The sequence below is a fragment of the Pollicipes pollicipes genome, unplaced genomic scaffold (assembly GCF_011947565.3).
Source record: "Pollicipes pollicipes isolate AB1234 unplaced genomic scaffold, Ppol_2.1 Scaffold_3216;HRSCAF=3773_pilon_pilon_pilon, whole genome shotgun sequence".
NCBI classification, from domain to species: Eukaryota; Metazoa; Arthropoda; class Thecostraca; order Pollicipedomorpha; family Pollicipedidae; genus Pollicipes; species Pollicipes pollicipes.
This window is the reverse complement of record NW_023596251.1, coordinates 4,550,746-4,569,290: the sequence shown is the minus strand read 5'-3', so window position 1 is coordinate 4,569,290 and position 18,545 is coordinate 4,550,746. Positions and strand designations below refer to the sequence as shown.

The following is an 18,545-nucleotide window of genomic DNA, read 5'->3' as shown; positions in this document are numbered from 1 at the left end:
CTTGTCTATTGCTTCTGTCTATCTATGTGCATCATGTTCCTCGCGAACGCATTGAACAACTAACCACTGCAGTAACCTAAATTGGCATGCACTAAGCATCGATCACCATGCAAACGGAATTAAGGCAAAGGATTAATATTCTGGAAAGGTATGCCCTATTCATTTCCCCAGTATCACCACGTACATATGTATGCATACAATGCATTGTATACACTGCATTGCATACAATGCATTGCATAAACATGCAATGCATACACTGGGTGCCCATCCCCCCCACAACTCCCACAAAACATAATGCTTAACTTCGGTTACATTTTTACAAAAGCACTCGAGGATATAGACATCAGTGTGTTGCTTGCTGAGTTATAACAATTTCACAAAGTTACTATATATGCCATACTGGCCGAAGTAGTTTCGCCGTGACTCCTACTTCCTTAGAAGGTTTTACAGAGCTGCGGCCATATTCCAAAGCGAAACAGGTAAAATTTGGCGTCGGGAGTGACTATGAACCCTTCAGCATCGAATACGGTCGCAGAGAGTAAGAGAAGTATGTGTAACATGATGCATTTGGTCTGGGCCGGGGCGCTGCGTGCCGAGGCTGGCCGGCCGGCCGCAGGGACCGACTGCCGACCATTCGAAGCCTCACGAGCGGTCAGGTGACCGGTGCGTCGCGTTACAGAGCACTCGTGTGCTGGCTCTGGCCCGGGACGTGGCCGGTCCCAGGCGCGTGGGCGGGTGCCCGGCGAGTCACGTTACAGAGCACCCGTGTGCCGGCTCTGGCCCGGGACGTGGCCGGTCCCAGGCGTGTGGACGGATGACCGGTGCGTCGCGTTACAGAGCACTCGTGGTGCCGGCTCTGGCCCGGGACGTGGCCGGTCCCAGGCGTGTGGACGGATGACCGGTGCGTCGCGTTACAGAGCACCCGTGTGCTGGCTCTGCCCGGGACGTGGCCGGTCCCAGGCGTGTGGGCGGGTGCCCGGCGAGTTGCGTTGCAACACACCCGCGTGCCGGCTCTGGCCCGGGACGTGGCCGGTCCCAGGCGTGTGGGCGAGTGCCCGGCGAGTCGCGTTGCAGAGCACTCATGTGCTGGTTCTGGCCAGGGACGTGGCCGGTCCCAGGCCGTGGGCGAGTGCCCGGCGAGTCGCGTTGCAGAGCACCCGTGTGCCGGCTCTTGCCCGGGACGTGGCCGGTCCCAGGCGTGTGGGCGGGTGCCCGGCGAGTCGCGCTGCAGAGCACCCGTGTGCCGGCTCTGGCCCGGGACGTGGCCGGTCCCAGGCGCGTGGACGGGTGACCGGTGCGTCGCGTTACAGAGCAGCCGTGTGCTGGTTCTGGCCAAGGACGTGGCCGGTCCCAGGCCGTGGGCGGGTGCTCGGTGCGCCGTCGGGTGCCATTATGTCAGCGCTGACCATGGTCGGCCCATGCGCCGAGTGGCCAAATCAGCACACACAGACAGGCCGCGTGACGTCACAAAGTCCGGCTGACAATTGTGCTGACGACAGATGGAACGCGGCCTGCGTTATAGCCCACTCAGCTGATGTTGGTGTATGCTAGGCAAAGTAACCATAGTTTTTACGGGAACAATCCATCACGTACTCAAGATCTGCTTTGAGCAGGAAGGTTGGCGGACAGCTCGTGTTATTGCCCAGCTTGCAATGCTTTCAACTGAGAAGGCAATCCGTCAACCACGTTTTTCGGAAAATTGAGCTCCCTGCTATGGCAGAACGCAAGGAAGTGGACGCCACAGGATAGCCCTGTCCAAAGGCTAGGTGCCAGTTTCATAACAAAAAACGTGAAATTTGGGCGTCTAGGGTAGCTCCTAGCGCTCTTCCTTTCATTTCGGTTTTGTAAAACATGGAATGGTTATGTACTCTTTATGTTGATGAAATTCTGTAGTTTACTTTGAAAATTGATGCATGAAGTTTCATAAAGCCAGCTTAATTTACCATGGAGCTAAAATTCCCCTCGAAAGCTGTTACAATTTACCCTTAGCGGTGACCGACCATTCCACCTTTTTTGTGTGCCTACATATGGCGGTCGCCTCGCAGAACGCTCCGTCTGTGCATTTTAGTGGTTTCGCGGCTGCGCTCGACCGGCAGGACAGTGCCTGAACGTGAAACTAGTGTTACAGTACGGAAAAGTGATTAAAATGCGTATTTTTTGCATCTGTGTGTATATTTTCGCTTTGTCTACTTTTGTCCACGTCATATCCTCAATCGGTCACGTTTGAACGTCCGGCGCTGTACCGCTTCTTGGAGGGTTACACCAGACTGGCGAGCCAATCAGAGCACCAACAACTCTTCTACCGACTCTACCGAGAATCACGTGACCGGGCGGAGGTCGTGCCACCGGCGGCGGAGCAGGGGCCACTGCGCAGAGGCGGATCCAGGCATCGCCGAGGGGGGGGGGATGACCGCCGTCTGCAGCGGCGCCGCGCGTGTCCATTGGAGACCGAGAGACTCCGCGGTCCGTGGAGGCGCTTTCCGCGCCAGATCGGTCACCCTGTCAGAGCTTAGTCTCGCGCTGCGCCTCCGGAAGTGTTTTGGAGTGGTTGGCCCTCACTTGTTGCACGTTGTATACCCCTCTATCACCACTGGTAGCGTCCCGTCCCCATCTGAAAGCCTGCGACAATCGTGCCTCTGCACAAGGGGGACTGGCGTCTGAGCCGTCGAATTACAGGCCTGTCAGCGTTCTCAGTGCTGCAAGCAAGCTGACGGAGAAGGCTGTTTGTAACCAGCTTTTAGAATATGTGGATAGTCACCACATTCTTGTTGACTCACAATACGCGTACCGTCTTCACCACTTCACCGAGCATGCAGCCATCGATATAGTTAGCTATGTAAACAACAACGTGGACGCCGGTATGGTCACCATGATTAGCTCAACTGACTTGTCAAAAGCCTTCGATTGTGTGGACTGCTCTGCTCTTTTAGCCAAGCTGAAATGCTATGGTATTTCACCACACTGGTTTTCGGATTATTTCACCGACCGCCAACAGACTGTGAAGGGCGGAAACTGGCCGAGCTTCGAGGCCGCGTATGGCGTGGTTCAGGGCAGCATAGTGGGACCGCTGATGTTCCTCCTCTTTACCAACTACATCCAGTGTTATGCGTCAGCTACGTGTAAACTGGTGTCATATGCAGACGACGTGCAGCTCATGCGTGAATTATCACCATCTGTCTGTGGTCTCGCACAGCTGCGTTCGTGTTGAGCCCGATCTGACTGCAGTCTCAGTATGGTTTCGTCACAATGGCATGAAGATCAACCCATCGAAAACTGAATTCATTGTTGCTAACACATCCACCAACACTCGCAAAGCCGCCGGGCTGAGTGTGAATCTTGATAACTTCTAGCTGTCTCCTTCAGAGTATATCAAAACATTAGGGTGCTCATCGACAAAAAACCTCAACTGGCAGCATCAACGGTCAAAACTACTCAGCGCTGTTTTGGCTCCCTCATAGCTATCAACAAGCTCAGGCATGTGCTTCCCAACTCCACAACAAAGTCCTTAGTTCAGTCACTGCTCTTCCAACACATCAGATATTGTTTACCTGCATGGGCCCCGACAGCAGCCGTTCAGCGCCAGTGCCTGGCTAAGGCTATGAACTTCGCGGTCAAAATTGTTGCCGGCAAACGCAAACGAAATCACGTCACGGAACCCCAAAAACAGCTAAATCGGCGTAATTTCGACGACACTGTCACCCACCGCGACTGCATATGTTTGCGCCGTGCCATGTACGTGTCTGATGGGGAACGGGCTATCCGTAATCTGACAAGGCGCCGATCTGCAGTATCTCAGCGGCACACCAGAGCTACAGATGAACTGGGCTCAGACGAGCACTGTAAAACACCCTCTTTAACAGTGTGTGAAAAGGACATTTCCCTACCGAGCCGTAGCGGCGTGGAATCGCCTCCCTCCTGCCACGCGCCACTGCAAAAACTTAAATGACTTCAAGGGCAAAGCAATCTCTTTCATCAGAGGACTTACCTAAACTGGCCAACTGGCCATGACGTGCAGGTGCTGGTTGTATTACAAGTCGCTCATGTTTTATAACATCGTGTCTTGGGCGTAGGAACAGGGGGGGGGGGGGCATGCCCCCCCCCCCCCCACACACACTTTTCAAGGTGGTTTTCATGTTAACTGGTCCCCCCCCCCCCACCACTTTTCAGATTAATGTTGTTTTAAGCTTTCTTTTGCACCACATTTACATATACATGCTGAATTAACTAGTTCAGCAGCCATCTTTTTCAAGATGCGTCATCTTTTTCGTTTGCTTATTGGCCATCATCTAGTGCCATAGCAGGCCGACGCCACGCGGCCTATGGAGACTGCAACGCCGGGTGTTCAGGCTGTTGTTGCTACGATTTGCGAGCACGTATGTTCGAAACCAAATTACACAGTTTTTTGTCAGTTATCAATTCTGACTGAATCTTGACCATCTTAAGACGAACATGGATTAGCCACGTTAATAAAAGCTTACGACCCCATTTCATCTACAATCTATGTTCAGGGATTCCTCAATATTTCTGAAGAAAACAGAAAAGCGCGGAACTGGAGCCTGTGTGACAATTCTTGGGCCACCTTTGGCGATCAGGGATGTTATTGCGTCAATGAAGGTTCCTGTGCTGATCCGGGGCCAACTGCGCGGGTCAGAAGGCCTCCCGTGTCAGGGAGGGGAACAATGTGATATGACATATCCTTCCAATGGCTTCCGGATCGACTAGGAGATCCCGCCCCGTGTCGCCAGAATGACATCCAGAAGACGCTTCGCGATGGGACGGAGTGGCCATCCAGCTTTTGACCGGTACCGGTAAGGTGCCCTTGGTGTTCTACTTAAGGGGCCACTTGCCCAGAAGGAAATAAGGGGCCTCATTATTGTTGAGTAGAGTGGAGGTCTCATTGCTAAATAGAGTAGGTCGAAATGATTTTTTTTAAACACGAGCAAGGTCATCCCACGTTTGCCTAAGAACGTTCATTTTTCAGAATGAACTAGTGAAAAGTGCATCAAAAGGTTTGAACATGCCCGCCCGCAACCTCGAGAGCAAGGACAGCGATGGTCTGGGTTGCAGCTTCCGTAAAACCGAACGGAGTCGGCCACTGCAAGTGCCACCGGACGGCGCGTGCCCGTATTCACCGGTCTTCTGGACAGGCTGATAGTAACAGGAACACGAAAAATAGAAAATCTACCTTTACTCTTCCAGCTCCACCACCAGATTCCAGGACCACTTCGCGGTGCTATAAGCGCGAATATGTTCTTATCATCAGCTCGAAAATCGCACTCGTGAAATACGCGCCCACACTGCCTTGTAGATGTAAGATTTGATGTTCTGAAGCATTCAAAAGGACTTTTTTTCAGAATCGTCGCCATTTTCTTCCACCCGTTGGCCTCGACTCAGTAAGCGACAAAAGCGACAAAAATTTGCTAGCTATTTGCAAGCTCTTGAACCGTCGCCACGCGGCCTACGGAGACTGCAACGCCTGGTGTTGAGGTTTTTTACTAAGATCTGCGAGTACGTATGCTCCAAATTATGTCACATAACTTTTATTATTAACCGATCTCAGTGTTAAGTGGTAATTATTTCAGAACCGTTATCATTTTCGTTCACCGGTGGGCCATGATGAAAAGTTAACCACCATGGTAACGCTCCGCAGACTATGGAGACTGCAGCGATCCCACACAAACATGGCTTGGCGATGTAAACACACAGTGTTGACCACTCGATCTACAATCAAAATTTTCACCCTCAAATTTCGATTAAACATATCGATCTACAATCTACCTTCGCGATGTCCTTAATGCTTGTAGGACGCAGATAAAACATTATAGAAAAGACTCTGGGTTCTTTCGGTTTGGAAAGAGTCCACTAAGCCATGCGGTCGTTAAACGCCTGATTTCTGCAGTTTATTGACCTTACCACGCGCTCGGGTGCGGGGTCAACTTGACTCGCTCCCCGAAGGGTTTTCCAGAATGGTTTCCGAACAGCGCGGCGCAGTCGCGCCATGCGTTGCGCATAGCTGTAGAAAATTGAATAGCGGATCGTTTAGCGCAACACAATTTAGATGTACTCTGTAAGGTCGCTAGCCTATGGCGGGCCAAAGTCAGGCCATGGTTTCAGCGAAGTCTAGGGAATCGTTCAATCTGATGCAACAGTGGAGTGTTAGACGCAGCCATACATCTCTGAGATGCTTTCTTAGGCAACACAAATATTGCATGAACAAATTTTGTTGACCTAAGGTCAGGCATACAGGTAAGACCAAGGTCAAAGCCAGCCTGTTTTATTACTCCAGGGCTTGCTGTATGATATAGTTTCTGGTGCTCATTTCGAATTTATTGATGGCAGAAACCGCATTATACATCTTCCATAAACGCCTTAGAAGTCAAAATAGGTCATTAATCTAAAATGACCCAGGTCAATATTTTGTTTCTAGAAACACACTGTCTAGCGTGATTTTTGTCGCTTATTCAAATGCAAAACTCGGAGCAGTCTTGTATGACTGGTCACCATGACATTCAAAAGGTCAAACAAAGTTACTGAACTTAAATGAACATGTGACCTTTTGCTTACCAACAGTTATCTAGGTTCTGGGTGCACTTAAGAGACCAACCTGGAATTACACCTTGTTTGACTATATTTGACCCGAAAGTCATGACCTGGGAACCTGAAACTTTGACCTAAGTGAGTTCACGCATAGGTCAACACACCCTGCGAATTTGGCGTCTCTAGCTCTCTTCTGTCCCGAGATCTCAGGGGGTCAAATTAACCCCCACCCGAGCGAAGGGTATCCAGCCGGCCACCTGGGCGCGTGATGAAAATGTAAACAGAATTGATTTCACGGTAGCTGCTGGTTTCTGTTCTGGTTACAACGTGAAAATAGCTATGAAACGAAGAAAACGGTATCCACTGTTAACAAGCAAACTATATCCGGGGATATCTTTTTGTGGGGATCGCCATAAAGGGGGGTTTTGTCAACCCTGTGTTTCTCTTAGCAGGGCTCTGGCTACCCCCTGCCTACACACAAAAACAGATCAAGTCATCTACGTTGAATGATGGGCAACACATGCCCGCTGGGCCGATTGATACCTAAAGTAGACAGCTTCCCGGCGGCATTTTTCTGGGGTGGTGTTAGGGAAGAAAATCCGGAAAAGGTACTGTTGCAGGTGTCCAACACATGTTTAACATCACAATTAGTACCAATGCTGATCCAGAAATGTGCAACAAAGCAGCCATACCATCAGTTCGCGGTCAGTCATTCGGAGACAGCCGTGCCAGGACAGTGGCCACCGTCGGCGGACGGGAGCAGCGCTCAGACAAGGAATATATGACAGAAGGGCCTTCATTCGGTGGCTTGGTTTTCCAAGAAGAATCGCCAGTTCCATGGCTTTTGTCACATGGTTTTTGGCAGTTTCAAGCATCCGAACTGGTTTCCGCCTAAAATGCCACGACATGTCTTATCTCTTGAAAAGCATGTTCAGGCCATATTTCGGCATCTACGCTGTGGAGACAAGACGCCTCCTGAATGACCCAAAATACCTACCCGCTCGTGAAATATCGGCCCTCCAGGACAGACAACGTTGAAGTGGACGAATTACCTTGAAAAGCTGGAAAGCCTTGTTTCTCGAATGACATAGATGAGTCGGATAGGCAAGAGTGTGCACCAGTGAGAAACAGCTCTAGATGCATATCTAGAATAGCAGTCATCACAATAAAGAGCGATAACCTCCACATCGCTACCCCCCCCCCCCCCCCCTCCCTCCGGTCGTCGGGCTTGTTTTCCAGACAAAGTTCCTGAGGTACGCCCAGAGTTTGGCCCCCACTTTATGAAACGTTCCTACGCCTTTGCACCATATGTCTATCGCTGGCGTTACGTCTGATTTGCATGTGTTGCGTATTCTATGTTGATCTATGCTGTTTTTGCTGCTGTTAGAATACGTTTGTACGCGGCGTTACAATAGCCACCCGCTGAATTTCGCCAAGTTTCGCAATAATAATCATAACCTCTGTGACTGCCGGGGAATGTGGCATCCAGTCACTAGCGACGTCTGGGGTGTATGGTGCGGCCCGTCAGCAGCAGACACAGCAAAGGTCAAGGAAATTGACAACATGGTCTACCCCGTCGTCAAATCAGCAGTAGTGATGACTGAGGAGTCGGCACAGGGCCAGCAGCGCATGAGCAGATCATGCAGGCCGAGAACCAGCCTACAGCGGCTGTGGCTGAGCTATGAGTAGGTGGTTGCCGGGCAAATTGGCGAATGACGTCCGGCCAAATTATATTTCCACAAATGTAAATAGCTCGAATGCTTTTGCGGTCACGTTAAAAAATGAACGTTCTTTCAGGCGTAAAGCTTATAGACGACACGTGCGTTTAAAGACATCCAATGTTTTGAAATGCAAATAAGTTGAAATGCTATTTAGCCGAAACGTGAATAGGCAATGTGCCGAGACGGGATCTAGGAGAATGACCATTAGACTGGAAAACTACCGAATGGTCATTGACCAAATGTCAATTTACTAAACTGTGAGTACGACGAAGGACAATGAGACAAACCGTCCAATGGTCAATTAGCCCAATTGAATTCGTCTAAATGTGGAACGAATCGAAAAGATTCAGGTGGTAACAATGTGGATGAACACTCGACAAAACAAAGGACGTCGTGCACCCCATCACGCCACACCTGCGCACACAGCTGTGGGATACGGGTATGACGCGTGTTCACATCCACGTACCGCAAACTTGTGTCCATATGCCATATGCGTGCATGATAACCTTGCAAACAAAAGCACAGACTAGCAGAAAGCCGTCAACCCCTATCCAACCGAGACTCCGTGGCGCAACGGTAGCGCGTCTGACTCCAGATCAGAAGGTTGCGTGTTCAAATCACGTCGGGGTCAGTCCGGTTTTCCACCATGGAGGTGGCTTTTCTGTTGTCAGGCCGGACTGCGGACAGTGTAGCCCACGCATGTGCGTCCAACGGACCTTACATAATACAAGGAGTGACTATGTCGGCACGCGGTAAGCACTATTTGGTTCGTGATATACTTGGACGGGCCAGTGGCAAATAGCCCTGACCCCTTTAACCCGACATCACACATTACAAGTCATATCCGTCCCTGTCCACCTAGGCGGCATTTGTAATATCCAGGTGACAGGTGTTTGTAAGAGCTTTTGCGCGTGGTTTTGGTATGGCGCGACATTCCGAGGTGTTGCGGTAACCGGGTCGTGGTCGCGAGCCTGTCTGACCTGTCGAAAGTCACATTCGCCATCGTCATGTCTATCCGATTTTGAGGTTTGAGGAGAGCTTTCCACCGGCGCGGAAGCACATATGACGTGCACGCCTGTCATGAGATGCTATCGCCACACACGGAACTAGCTCAATCCGGATAATTAATTGTGGCTACACGGCCAGCTGAAAAGACAAAAGAGACCTGCCTGGTACGTGCAGCCCAAACCGCCTGCCCTCCCCGGTTGGTCCACCGAGGCCCCCTCTGGCTGCCGGCGCCACTGACCGATGATCTTGCGGCGCGTGCGCCGCTTCGTGATCTCGTCCTCGGCGCGATCAGCCGGTTCAGGCTTGGCCATGATGTTCCTTGAGCCGTGGAGTTGATGTAGCGGCGCAGCTGGCGCCAAGCTCCACGCGGTCCAGCTTTTGTGCAGGTCGCGTGGATCTCGTCCACGCTGCGGATCCAATCGGTCTCCTGGCGCCGGGTGGAGGAGCGCCCCGGGTGGAGGGTTACACCGGGTGGAAGGACGCCCCGCTGGAGGTTACACGGGTGGAAGGATGCCCCGGCTGGAGGGTTACACCGGGTGGAAGGATGCCCCGGCTGGAGGGTTACACCGGGTGGAAGGACGCCCCGGCTGGAGGGTTACACCGGGTGGAAGGATGCCCCGGCTGGAGGGTTACACCGGTGGAAGATGCCCCGGTGGAGGTTACACCGGGTGGAAGGACGCCCGGCTGGAGGTTACACCGGGTGGAAGGACCCCCGGGTGGAGGTTCGGGTGGAGGGTTACACCGGGTGGAAGGATACACCGGTGGAGGGTTACACCGGTGGAACGCCCGGTGGAGGGTTACCCGGGTGGAACGCCCGCCCGGGTGGAGGGTTAACACCGGGTGGAGGACGCCCAGGTGGGAGGTTACACCGGGTGGAAGCATGCCCCGGCTGGAGGGTTACACCGGGTGGAAGGACGCCCAGGTGGAGGGTTACACCGGGTGGAAGCATGCCCCGGCTGGAGGGTTACACCGGGTGGAAGGACGCCCAGGTGGAGGGTTACACCGGGTGGAAGGACGCCCCGGGTGGAGGGTTACACCGGGTGGAAGGATGCCCCGGGTGGAGGGTTACACCGGGTGGAAGGACACCCCGGGTGGAGGGTTACACCGGGTGGAAAGATACACCGGGTGGAGGGTTACACCGGGTGGAAGGATACACCGGGTGGAGGGTTACACCGGGTGGAAGGATACACCGGGTGGAGGGTTACACCGGGTGGAAGGTCAGCGGTGGGGGTCAGGGGGCAACAGGACAGGGTATGGGGTGGCGTGGCGATGGTGAAGGGTTCGGGGAAAGTGGGTGGGTGTGGCAAGGTGGATTTTGGCAGATCAAGGAGTACAGCTTAAAGACCAGTAAGTTGTTGCATATCAGATCATATGGTCCAAGGGGCGATCATACGGTCACATGACCTCACAGAAATGATATTTGTCCTGAGTATCGTTCTCGTCTGTCGCGCTTCCCGGCTACCTCAGTTGGAAAAGCACTGGGCTCGTAACCAGAACACCCCGGATAAAATCCTCACTTGGTGCAGCACTGGGCTCGCGATCAGAACACCCCGGTTCTAATCCAAACAATTCCAAGAACAGCATTTGGGCTGTGACGCTTACATGGCTGAAGGCCAAACATCATCCAGCCTTTCGTAGGACGCAGCGACACCTGGCGACGACCGGAGAGATAGCTGGCCGAGACGGTGTGTGAAGACTAAAACACCAGGTAAGGACGATTATACGACCAATTGTTCTATCCTTGACACCATTATCTCTTCTCAGTCGTATGATCACATGGGGCATCAGTTATCTTTGCCGGGTATGGATTAATGGTTCCCATGATGCAGTACCACGAAAATGAGTACCAAACGGTAACAGACCCTGCGGGGGGTAGCGAGGGAGGCGGGGGGCATCGCCGGTGTGCAGAGCGTACCTGTGAGCCCATCTTCTCCAGCATGGAGCCGAGGCCTTCGCTGAGCTCCTGGCACGCCTGCTCGAACTGCCAGCTGGAGACCTTCTTCTCGACGCTGGACCGGTCAGCCTTGGTCTCGATCAGCTCGTCCAGCGTTGCCCGGTCGACCTTGCACTCCTTGAGCTCCTCCAGAGCGCGAATCAGCATCTGACGGCGCGGCGCGGGGTCACGTGACAAGCCGGCCTGGAGCGCTCCCAGGACAGGCTCAGGGCGCTCCCAGGACAGACCCAGGGCGCTCCCAGGACAGACCCAGGGCGCTCCCAGGACAGACCCCGGGCGCTCCCAGGACAGACCCAGGGCGCTCCCAGGACAGACCCAGGGCGCTCCCAGGACAAATACAAGGTGCATGCACCACACTGCATACTGTTACGGAGTAACGGCACGGTGCGTCGCGCCGCCGCCGTTGGTCAGGGCATCACGCGTGACACCACCTGACGTTGCGGCACAGTGCGCCAGTCAGCCCGATTGCGGCGCCGTGCGGCACGGCGCGCTGTCGTGCCATGTTATGGAGCTGCCCGCCGGAGCACAAGCTGTCCTCTCCAGACACGGCGCGGTCCGCCGCACCCTCAAACCACCTGCGGCTTGCGCACGGCACGGCACAACGCTACGCATAACGTTACGCACAGCGTTACGGCGCAGCACGTCACGTAATTGTGTGAGGACGCGGCGTGATGAGTCACAAGACTGTGGGAGATCACCGCACGCGGCAGGCTCACTGTAAGGGGCACCCGAGGTCGCGGCGCAGCTCTGACTCATCTGCGGGTCGGGAGAGGTCGCGGGTGTTGCGCGGCTTCCAGGCCAGGGTATGGTAACATAACGTATGACGGCCGGAAAGAACCTACTGTGCTGATGGTGAGCGATCGGTTTCTAAGAATTGGAGGGTTAGGTCATCCGTGGAGTTGTGTCACAAGGTCTCATGCCAAACAGACGGCGTCAGTCTAACAATCATACACGGCATGCTAGGCCTGTTGTACCACAGACGTCAACTGTAAGTAAGGCGGCCAGCAGCAGGCGACAGAGCTCGTTCTGGTACATCTAGATCTTGCAGATCTACACCTTGCAAAGTCTAGGTTAAATGTGAATCGCTATTGCACTGGTTACGTGGCCCCGGTGGTCCAGGACTGACAGACGGCAGACTCCCGTCGGCAGCCGGCCGTCCGTGTCACCCGCCCGTCACGCGCTCCATGACATCACTGCTTCCAGCGGCCGCGCGGCACACAACCCGAGGTCATCCGCCGGCACCAACAGCACACGTGAAACCTGGGCGGCTGTGTCACTTCGGAAGGACGCAGGTGGCGGGTGAGCAGGTCAGATCAGCTTAACGTTGTATGGTGGGCAGCCAGCAGAAAGGAAGGACGTTTGCTCGCCCATCAGCGGTTTTCTAGTTGCGTTGCGCATAGGCAGCGATTTCGACCCATTCGGTGCACCTGGTCTGTTGGCGAACGTTCCGTACCCAGTTTACGAGGGCAGTAAGTAAAGACGTGTATCTGCGAATGAGCGCATGAAAAAACACGTGTGCTGCGCTCCCCAACATGGTGCACCTACGCACACAGGCTTCGTACGCGGGCATACGGCATATAAGTATGTGGTGCATGGCCCGCAACCGCGCACGGCGCACTTCTGTCCATGTACCACGTACGTGTATGGCTGTCGTGCAAACAAAAGCACAGGGCACCAGTTAGCCGGTTTTTTCTGCACCCCATGGGACCCAGTGGCGCAACGATAGCGCGTCTGACTCCAGATTTTTATTCGGGAGCTTGGCTATGGGAACTTTCTGTGCTCATTTCAAAATTATGAATGCCAGGGACCGGAGCAGACATGCTCCGCGGGCTTTTGAAGTTCAGATTAGGTCAATGAACTAAAACAACCCGGGCCAGCATTTTGTTTTTATGAAAATATCGCAGGGCGTAATCCCTGACGCCTTTTTGCAGCAAATTCGTAGTTTTTGGTCACTTTGATCTTTGAAATGTCAAATAAGATCAATCACCTTAAATTGACACCATTGACCTTTTGCCTCGAACGGGTCTATAGGTTCACAGCGGTTGCGTGAAGCCTGGGGGCACATGGGAGACTGATCTGGAGCTTGACCTTGTTTACCTTTATCTGACACCAATTTTATGACTAAGGAACTTGCCATGCTGCCATAGGTGAGCTCACATACAGGCTTACGCGTCTGTGAAATTAAAGCCTCTAGCTATCTTAGTTTCCTAGATCTCGGAGGTGGGTGCAAACTGGCCCACACCCGAACGGAGGGTATTCAGCCGGCCACCCAGGCGCGTGTTAAAGTACAGGGCGGCGATATTTCTTCCACCTAGTTGTACAAGAAGGGCGTCAAAGAATCGAATCAACACATGTGCGATGTGTTCCGACTAAAAAAAATATGCAGGTGCTGTTGATCGACTTGCAAACACACCTCGGCCTGAGCGGAGCTTCAAAACGTCCGGTTTTCAAATACCACCAAAGTAAAAAAGCATCCAACCACTACCCCTCGGTAGATTGACGGTCAATCATTTTGTTCATGATAACTACCAACTCATCATCCGAAGCACCAAGACTCCAGACCTGTCTTGCTTGTTAGCCTCAAACACGTGTCAGAGCATAGGTCACGCTAGGTTTAAGACGTCCCCTTCGGAGATTTCTTTGATCACCAGTCCATCAACTTTGTCCATCCAGTATGTGTGTTGAACAGGTCGTGTAGTGCAGGCAGTGCACTCAGAAAAGGGCCTTCTGGGTCTGCGGAACGGGCTTTTCTCGTCCGCACGTGTCAGGCCGCGGCATGCCAGGTAAAACTGTCTTTTTGCGCCTCCGGTAACCTTCGATGAACGACACCAGCTTTCTTTGATCACCAATGTTTCTTTTTTCTGCCAATTGCATCTCATTCTAACCAACCTCTTCGCAAAAAAGGAGCTTCTCATCGCCTTGAAATGGGAAGTCCTTCCTGCACGGTGAAAACGGAAAACAATAGGAGCACTACAAAATGTAAGCACACAATAGTTTCTATCGTAAAGGACGCACTTAAAGGGAAAAGTGATTTGGAGGAGGCTTAGTTCAACTTAATCAGCTTACCTCCCGAAACTGATTTTGGAGAGTGACACACCTGGTGTCCACCATATGGCGCATCGGCGAGAGCATGTGTAACAAGTGACTTCGGTGCAAGCAGAAGCGCAGGCCACCAGATCGAAGGGCTGTCAATGCCAGGCTGCCAGGCTGTCAGTCGAAGACATCCGAGGCCCCGTGGCGCAACGGTAGCGCGTCTGACTCCAGATCAGAAGGTTGCGTGTTCAAATCACGTCGGGGTCATGCCGGCTTTTACCGAAAGGGCAGGCGCAGGCGCAACGAATTCCGTGTGCTCTGTAGAGGAGTTTTGCTGGCGCTAAAGTAGCTTCTGTTCAAACTGCATCAGCGGAAATACAGCGGGGACATCTCTGTGGCAAAGCTGTGGCGTGTTACATCTGCTTTGGACGGCACAAATAACGGATATATGAAGTTCCCCAGGCCCTGGCACCCAACAACAAACTCAACAGAATGGTTAGGCAGCAGAAGATCTAGGTGCTGTATAAGCAGTGGTTTCGTTTACCGCCTCTGACAGCAGCTCAGTAGGTGTTCTTTTCAGCACTACGACGTCGCTGCCGTCCGGATAACCCGGTGGGGCTTTGTCACTATAGGCTGTGCCGCACGACAGTAGTGATAAGCGGTACAGATAGTGTATCGAACACCGGGACCCCAGACCGCGGCAACAAACGCCACCCAGAGCACGACTGGCAGGCAGTTAGGAAAGCAGTATACAAACAGGTATGGTGAACTCACGACGCGTGGTGCAATAAAACCCGAAGAAAACTCCGTCACCATCGAATGAGCACGGTAAGTGACCAAACATTGTTTGCAGAGGATCGCTGAACTGGATTGCGACCACAAAGGGTGTGATTTTATATAAGTTTAGGGCTTGGGCTCACCTAAAACTGACTTGATACCCCATCTCCCGCCCCACGCCCATCGAATCATGTCAGTAAAGAGACAATACTGTGTCAAAGAAATATACCAAATGTTATGAACTAATGGTACGCTACGTACCTAGACGCATCATTATTGGTACCATGCTCATGCTGCACCTAATGTATTTTTGTAAATACCCAATGCCTTTGTAATGTGAACTCCTTGATACGTTAAGCCACTTTGCAGGCTTTTAAAGCTTTTTAAATGAATTTCACCTGGATTAGGATCAACAACAATCACAACAGGCTGCAATAGTTGGCAGCTCCTAAAAGCACAGGGTGGCCGATGTTGCAGGTAACATTTATGTTAAAACTTAACCCATGTTCCCGTCAGCAGTGATAAGTGTATATGCCAAACAATTGTGACTGCGGTGGCATTTGACTGCCAGCGAAGCAAAACACGATCAGCGGCAGCGGTAGTCATCAGTGACCCGACACTCCTCATATCGTCGACGTGACGATTTAAGATACAGTTTGGTGGTGTATCTTCCACATGGCTGCGCCTAAAAAAGGGTGTAGCGGAATAGAAACAACACACACATTTTGTGCGGTGTGTTGCGACTGAAATTATCGGGGTGCTGCTGAACGACTTATGATTCCATTTTTAGCCTGAGGACAGGCTCGAAACACCGGGTTTCCAAATAGACCAAAGTTTTATTATAACGTTCAACCACTACCTCTTGATATACTAGTGGCCAAATATTTCAAACATGTGAGCTCCCAACTCGCCACCCGAAGTAATACGAACTAACAGCATTTTCTCTTAAATCCACTTCATGCACGTGTCAAAGCGTGGGTCACGCTATTTTTCAGATTCTCTGGATATCCGTGGAGACGCAGCCAGCCATCGGCCTATCAACTTTGCCGTTCCAGCTACCGCCATGTCTGCTGCGAAGGCCGTCGTGCATTTTTGTTTTGCTTTCATATAAAGGTGCATTATGGCAAAGTACTCAAAAATCTACCACATGCTGCAAACCTGTACATTTCAGGGCACGCCATGCTCGTAAACCTGCTTTTTTCGCCTCGGACCACCCTCGATGAACGGACCTACTTTCGTCGCCACAAGTGATTGGGGTATTAAGATGTTGTTGTGTGAATTGCATCCCATTCCAAGCTCTCCGCAAGTGCACCGCCTCACATCCCTTTGAAATGGAATGTCTTTCGTCCACAGCAAACCAATTGTGTAATATCAAGAGCTATGTAAAACATTATTGTGGGGGATCTTTAAATGAGAGAAATCCGGAAAAAACAGTTTGGGGTGGGTAAGCTCAATCATGTCGGCTCAGCACCTCCAACTGACTTTGGAAAGTGAACCCCCTGGTGGCCACCATATGGCTCACCGACACACACATGGACGGTAAATAGCTCCGGTGGGAGGAGAAGCGCAGGCTACGGGATAACGCCGCCATCCGCGCCCTCCGTGCGACTCCGTGGCGCAACGGTAGCGCGTCTGACTCCAGATCAGAAGGTTGCGTGTTCAAATCACGTCGGGGTCAGCTTGGTTTTACCTGGGCGCACTGAGGTTTGCATTGCCAAGTCAGGAAAGCACGGCATTTTCACGATAGACATAGTGTGAATCAACGCTACCCGCAGCACTTCCGGCAGACAAAACAGAGGAGAGAGTGCTGTAAACAAACAGAGGTGGCAGAGCAAATGACTGAGCGTTGTCAAGTAACCAGGGGATCGCTGTGTCGGCTCAGCACCTCCATCCCCATCTCCTCCAATCGGACAGCAATGGAACAGCCACGGGCGCCACTCCATGAAATTTTGGGCCTGAGGCCCTCAATCCTTGATTTAATCCCCCCCCCCCCACCCTCATGCTTCTCTGAGCCCCTGAATGCATATTTACAAAGAAGGAAAACCGGACTACAAAATCCTAAGCTTCCCACTCCAGGAATTATCAGCCAAAAGAATGTGAAACACGTACATCACGGCCTAAGATATAACGGAGTTGACATGACGAAAACATTAGATACCTACTGGATACAAATTCGCACACAATAAACGTCAGCCTAATAGTGTTATGTCTTCTAAACCTAAACACATGGTGAGCCAAATATTTTTGGTCCTGTTTTCCATCTTTGCACATATTTGGATATGCCTCTTTGCATTCCGGGGCTCCGAGGAGCATGCCGGGGGGGGGGGGGGGCTCAAGCAAAGACTGGGGGCTAAGGTCCACAAATGTATATAAAGTTGCGTTCTTGATGGCAACAATGCTGTCCAGCGATCCCCCCGCTGCTTGTAGATAAATGCTTCGTCACTTCCTCCGCTATCTCTGTTTGTTAACAGTGCTCTCACATCTGTTCTGCCTGGCGGCCATGATGCGGGTTAGGTTGGTTTGCAGTTTGCCTATTGTAGAGAACGTTTTCCTTTCCTAGCCCAGGAGCGTACATCTCATTGTACCCAGGTAAAGCCAGACTGACCCCGACGTGATTTGAACACGCAACCTTCTGGCCTGGAGTCGGGCCGTTGCGCCACGGAGTCCGCAACCCGTCGCCCCCCGGCAACCATCTGGTAGTCGGCGCTTCCGCTCGTGCCACAACCAGGGGCGTAGTCTTGTGAAAAAGTAGGCGGGGTTGGGGGGGGGGGGGCAGGCTGAACAATGTGAAATGAAGAAACTTAACCTTCCAAAATCACACCAGCAAGGAAGTCTCTCCGGGTTTGATCAACTTCCTCCTAAATTAGGGAGAGGGGAGGCTGGAGCCAAAGTTAGAGGGCTGATTCCAAGTTAGGGGCGTTGGAGACCTGCAACTGAACAGCAAACTACACCCTTAACGGAAACAACGCGTCACACCTGTGTGCGCCGGTGTGCCATGTTGTCACAACCATGTCCAGAACCAACCAACCAACGCTTCAAACAATATCTGGCCACGTACCGTGCTCATTTGATGGTGACCGAGTTTTCTTCGGGTTTTATTGCACCACGCGTCGTGAGTTCATCATATTTGTTTGTTTACAACACTGCCCTCTGATGTGCCTGCCAACTGTGCTCCAGCTGGCGTTGGTTGCCGCGAGTATGGGTCCCGGTGTTCGCTACACTATCTGTACCACTTATCACTACTGTCGTGCGGCACAGCCTAGAGTGACAAAGTCCCACCAGGCCATCCGGACGGCAGCTGTACCGTAGTGCTGAAATGAACGCTTGTTAACCTGCCGACGAGGGCGTGAAACGAAATCATTGACGGCGCACACCCTTTCCGCTGCCTTGCCTGTGGGAATAAAACGAATGTTGTGAATCGTAAGATACTGAGGCAAGCACCAATCATAATGCAATGAGATTACTTGTAGGTATTGGTGTCCTTTTAAGTGATAAAACTCCTCTATGCAAAACAA

The 18,545-nt window shown here is 52.2% G+C and overlaps 1 protein-coding gene and 3 non-coding genes across 4 annotated transcripts in view; 3 read left to right on the top strand and 1 right to left on the bottom strand.

Moving 5' to 3' along the window:
- Window positions 1–8,029: 8,029 nt before the first annotated feature.
- The window catches only part of LOC119091028 (uncharacterized), a 53,805-nt gene continuing 43,289 nt past the window's right edge, over window positions 8,030–18,545 (bottom strand). The window contains exons 17-19 of the mRNA XM_037213749.1: window positions 11,182–11,367; window positions 9,551–9,693; window positions 8,030–8,039 (exon numbers count right to left, since the gene is read on the bottom strand). Coding sequence (XP_037069644.1) covers window positions 8,030–8,039; window positions 9,551–9,693; window positions 11,182–11,367 — 339 coding nt within the window. The remainder of the gene's footprint in view (window positions 8,040–9,550; window positions 9,694–11,181; window positions 11,368–18,545) is intronic.
- TRNAW-CCA (transfer RNA tryptophan (anticodon CCA)) lies at window positions 8,818–8,889 on the top strand. The gene has a single exon. It is a non-coding gene; the product is annotated as a tRNA-Trp (tRNA).
- On the top strand, window positions 14,449–14,520 carry TRNAW-CCA (transfer RNA tryptophan (anticodon CCA)). Its single transcript has one exon. It is a non-coding gene; the product is annotated as a tRNA-Trp (tRNA).
- On the top strand, window positions 16,637–16,708 carry TRNAW-CCA (transfer RNA tryptophan (anticodon CCA)). Its single transcript has one exon. It is a non-coding gene; the product is annotated as a tRNA-Trp (tRNA).